Consider the following 5,000-nt stretch of genomic DNA (forward strand, 5'->3'; position numbering starts at 1 on the left):
GTTGAGTTTCACCGACGGCTTCGCGGCAGTCAGCGGACCGACAGTCAAATGATTGCTCCAAATTTATCAGTATTTCAAACAACTAAGATTTCCCTTATTTCACAGGAGCTAGGCTAGTCGATCCCATCTACAGCCATGCATTGGGATAACACAGTTAGCATACTGACCTGCTCAGGATAAAAACCGAGAAGGTATTTACTTGTGGAGTTCCTGTCTGGACACAGCTCTGTTGGTGAGCGGGTCGATGGCGTACACCATCAGGTCTGACTTGGAATAGTCCTCTTGCTCCATCCCGTCGCCGTGGCGATGGGGCCCGATGGTCTCCACGACGACCTTGGCCCCCGGTATCTGCTCCTGGACGTAGCGCTCCAAAATACTGGAGAGAGAGCGAGGAGTGGAGGGGAGGCGGGATTCTTTAGGGTCTGGCAACCCATTCACACATTTCAATTTCCCCCAAAAATGTAATAATGTAATTCACTGTGCACAAATAAAAGATACAAATAAAAATATCCAACAATTTCGCACGTCCTATGCAAATCCATTGTTTATTGTATTTATTTTGTTTTATTGTACCTATCTTCTAAAATGTGCTGATCGTCTAGTTTTTTGTGTTTATTTTATTTATTTTTTATTTTTTATCTTATTTGTTTTCGTCGGTTTTTAGGTTTACCTTTATTGTTCATCATTAGGTTTGTTGCACATTAGTATTCTCATTGTCCATTGTTTATTTCCATTTTATTTTTCTGGTATATAATTATTATAAGGTTTTATTGTTCGTACATATTTTAGGTTTATTGTACATGGAAAAATGTTTGTTTTAATGTATTGTTTTTTGAGGTTTTTAGGTTTATATTTATTGTTTATCATGAGGCTTATTGCATATTGCGAGCCGCTGTGACTGCACTTTCCCTCTGATGAATATAGTATCCATCCATCTATCTATCCATCTATCCATCTATCATCTATCTATCCATCCATCCATCCATCTATCTATCTACACACACACACACATATGCACAAACGCACAGGCACACACACACACACACACACACACACACACATGCACACACACATGGACAGGCACACTCTGGGGTCTGTCTGTCTGTTTGTTAATCTATCTATCTTATATCTGTCTATCGATCTATCGATCTATCTATCTATCTATCTATCTATCTATCTATCTATCTATCGATCTATCTATCTATCTATCTATCTATCTATCCATCCATCCATCCATCCATCTATCTAGCTATGCATCGCAGCTTGTACACATTTTTTGATATTTTATTATAATTGTATTGTTATAAGTTTATCATTATCATGTGTATAACTGATATGATATACTCTAATGTATTACTATCATTTTTCTTCTTATAATAATAACAATAATAATAATTATTATATTATTATTAGCATTTATAATAATAGTTTTATTATTTATTATTGTTATTATTATTATCCCAATAAAATGTAATTATATGTCATGTAATAATATTAATAATATAAATTAATGTCAAAACCCCATAATACAGCAGATTCATAAAATCAACCATGGCTTTCCAACAGTTGCAGCATCCATAGAAAGTCTGAATGCAGTCGATACTTTGTGGTGGATGTCCAACACTTCCAGCTCTGCTTGTACGAGCATAAGGAACCATCAGGGGTCACGTGCCGATGCAGATTACCTGGGGCTGATAATAATGATGATGTATTTACATTATTCATTCAATTCAAGTCTCTATCTCACCTCCCGCCCCTCACAGGTAAAATGTAAAACAGTAAAATGTAAAATGAAAGGAGATCCAGAGGACAAGGTCGTCCCTCGCCCCTCATCCAATCTACATTTGATTTTCCTGCAACGTCAGCGCAGTCTGCGTCTTTTTCACTGGAGGACGACTTGGAAAACTAATTTGGGATTGAAACTTTACATTTTGGGATTAGAACCTTCAAATTTGGAGACTAAAACTTTCCAATTTTAGACTAAAACGTTCAAATTTGGAGTCTTAAACGTCCAAATTTGTAGACTAAAACATTACAATTTGAGACTAAAATGTTCCAATTTGGGACCTAAACTTTCTAATTTGGACACTAAAACGTTTGCGTTTAGGACGAAAATGTTGCAATTTGAGACTTAAATATTTCAATTTGAGACTGAAACGTTTCAATTTGGGACAAAAATGTTGTGATTTGGAAATAAAACATTGCAATTTCGAAACCAAAATGTTCCAATGTTCCAACATTTCTAATTGAGACTAAAACTTTCTTATTTGAAACTAATACATTCCAATTTGGAGACGTTTCAATTTGGGACTAAAACGTTCCAATTTGGAGACTAAAACATCCAATTTAGAACTACAATGTTCCAATTTGTACACGAAAATGTTCCAATTTGGAACTAAAACATTCCAATTTGGGACTAAAATGATCCAATTTGGGACAAAAATGTTCCAATTTGGGACTAAAATGTTCCAATTTGATTCATTTTCTCCTTGTTCTTGTATATATTTCTTTCTGATTTTGCATTGATTTTATTCAGATTTTTTTCCGACACAGACAGGTATATATCATGTCTTTTGCTTTTATTTTCTTATCATATTTTTGCTTCTCGCATAGATTATTTCTGATAAAGATTCCATTTTATGGAATTTGAATTTGGGACTAAAATATTCAAATTTGCATCCTTAACAATCCAACTTGTGTGCGGAAACGTTCCAATTCGGGACTAAAATGTTCCAATCTGATTCATTTTCTCCTTGTTCTTGTATATATTTCTTTCTGATTTGCATTGATTTTATTCAGATTTTTTTCCGACACAGACAGGTATATATCATGTCTTTTGCTTTTACTTTCTCATTATATTTATGTTTCTAGCACAGATTTTTTTCTGATAAAGATTAAATTTTTTATCTTCTTTCACACATATGTACAGTATATGCAAAAGTATATGTATATATATATTTTTTTTCCTTTTTTAAATCATATTTTGGTTTATTTTAGTATTTTAAAGTGCTTAAGGACCTTGTGTGACGCCTGATGTATACAGAGAGTTTGTACAATTCTCTCATGAAATGCTACCCATTGCTGACTTGCACACACACACACACACACACACACACACACACACACACTCCCCTGTTTTTTAAATGTTTTAGGGGTTTTTTCGTGCGTTTCCATCACGGGTAATAGGAAAGCCAGCGCCCGCCGCGCAGCATCGATTCCCTTCCACGCCAAACACTTCAGTACCACGAGAGGGCTCAAGTCAGCAGTGCACGTACACTGTGTGCATGTGTGCGGGTGTGTGCGCGTGCGTGCGTGTGTGTGTGTGCGTGCATGCCCCAGCGCCTCGTCCTCATTATTCACCGAAAATAAATGACTTGTTTAGAAAACCAAAAACAATTCCAGGAGCAGTAGGGGTTTAAAATGGAACACACTCCATCTCTCCCCTTGTATCCAACATCCACTTAGAACAATGAAAAATGCCAATGTACAAAAAATAGAAAGAAAATTGTTAATAAACTAAAAATAAACCAGTAAACCTCTTTATCAACGATTTGAGGTGGAAACGCAGGAAAATAATAATAAATTATTATTATATTATTTGCACAAAATGCACAATTTCTTGCTTTTACACTTTTGTTCATACCGAGATTTACTGGTTTATTGTATTTTAGCTTCATTATTAATTGTCATCAATATTTTTTAAATGTTTTCCCTTTTCTATAAACTTTCGATACATTTTCTATTTTCGGGAAACGAAAAAATGTATAAAAAAATATAAATATATAAAAATACATATATATTTTATTACTTTACTGTTGCCAATTTTTTTTTTGATGTGAGCTGCTGTAAAGTCACATATTCCATCTGACAGAAATTTCGGAAAATCCTGATTTGAATTCCCTTAAAAAATTGTAAATAGTATTTTTCCGCAGCACTTACTGGAAGGTTTGGGAAGCACAACCAAAACCCTCCCAACTGCTAACGTCAGGTACAGCCTCCTGCAGATTTTAAAAACCTTCGTCCCGTTTGTCGGATGTTTTTCCAACTCTACTTTTACAGAAATTCAAGGTAAAAAATGTAAACATCAAAGGGGTTCGAACATAGATGTCACCTGAGCAACAGATCCTTGTTTTTGTCCACGACCGTCGGGGAAACGTTGGATACGACCACCTGCATGTCCAGCTGGTTCACCACCGACACCTGGCACCAAATGGGAAAGCGATCACCACGACGGGGGATGAGACCCAAAACAGACGAACGAAACGCAAAAATCCAGTCGAGGGGAAGTGATGCGGCGGGCGCTCACCACGATCTGGGCGTGGCTGCTGTGGCCCCGGCCGTGGTCGTCGGTGGCGACCACCTGGAAGCTGAAGTGGCTCCTCCTCATGTTGCGGAACATGATGGCCGTCTTCACCACGCCGCTCAGCGGGTCCACCACGAAGCCGGCCTTCCCCTCCCCGCCCTGCCTGCCCTGCCGGCCCGGCCGCCCCTCCCCCGGGCGCAGCACCAGGCGGTACAGCACCGAGCTGTAGTTCCCCGTGTCCCGGTCCAGGGCCTGGGGAGGAGGGGGCGGGCGAGCGAGGGAGGGAGAGATTGTTACATCGACTCCGTTCAATTGATGCCGTTTTTCCCCGATAGATAGAGGGAGGGGTGGAGAGATCGACAGATCGGTAGATGATGGACGGATGAAAGATAGATGGCGAGAGGAGGGACGGGATGGGAAGACAGGAGGTGGAAGAGTTGGACAGATAGAGAGAGAGGGAGAGAAATAGATGGAGACATACGTAGCTGCAGGGAGGAAGGGATCAATAGATGGAAAGATGGTGGGATGAAGGGATGGATCAATGGAGAGAGAGGGGTGGATGGAAGGATGGGTAGAGCGAGGAATGGATAGATACAGTAGATAGATAGATGGATGGATGGATGGATGGATGGATGGATGGATGGATGGATGGATGGATGGATGGATGGATGGATGGATGGATGGATGGATGGATGGA

General features: G+C 39.0%; 1 protein-coding gene across 1 annotated transcript in view; it reads right to left on the minus strand.

The window, feature by feature from the left end:
• The window catches only part of LOC307245636 (protocadherin-15-like), a gene marked incomplete at both ends in the record, with an annotated part of 144,376 nt that overhangs the window by 9,566 nt on the left and 129,810 nt on the right, over positions 1-5,000 (minus strand). Inside the window, 3 exons of the mRNA XM_080021282.1 lie at positions 200-376; positions 4,112-4,200; positions 4,307-4,555. Coding sequence (XP_079877408.1) covers positions 200-376; positions 4,112-4,200; positions 4,307-4,555 — 515 coding nt within the window. The remainder of the gene's footprint in view (positions 1-199; positions 377-4,111; positions 4,201-4,306; positions 4,556-5,000) is intronic.

Source organism: Zeus faber (genome assembly GCF_960531495.2).
Source record: "Zeus faber genome assembly, chromosome: 20".
Classification (NCBI taxonomy): domain Eukaryota; kingdom Metazoa; phylum Chordata; class Actinopteri; order Zeiformes; family Zeidae; genus Zeus; species Zeus faber.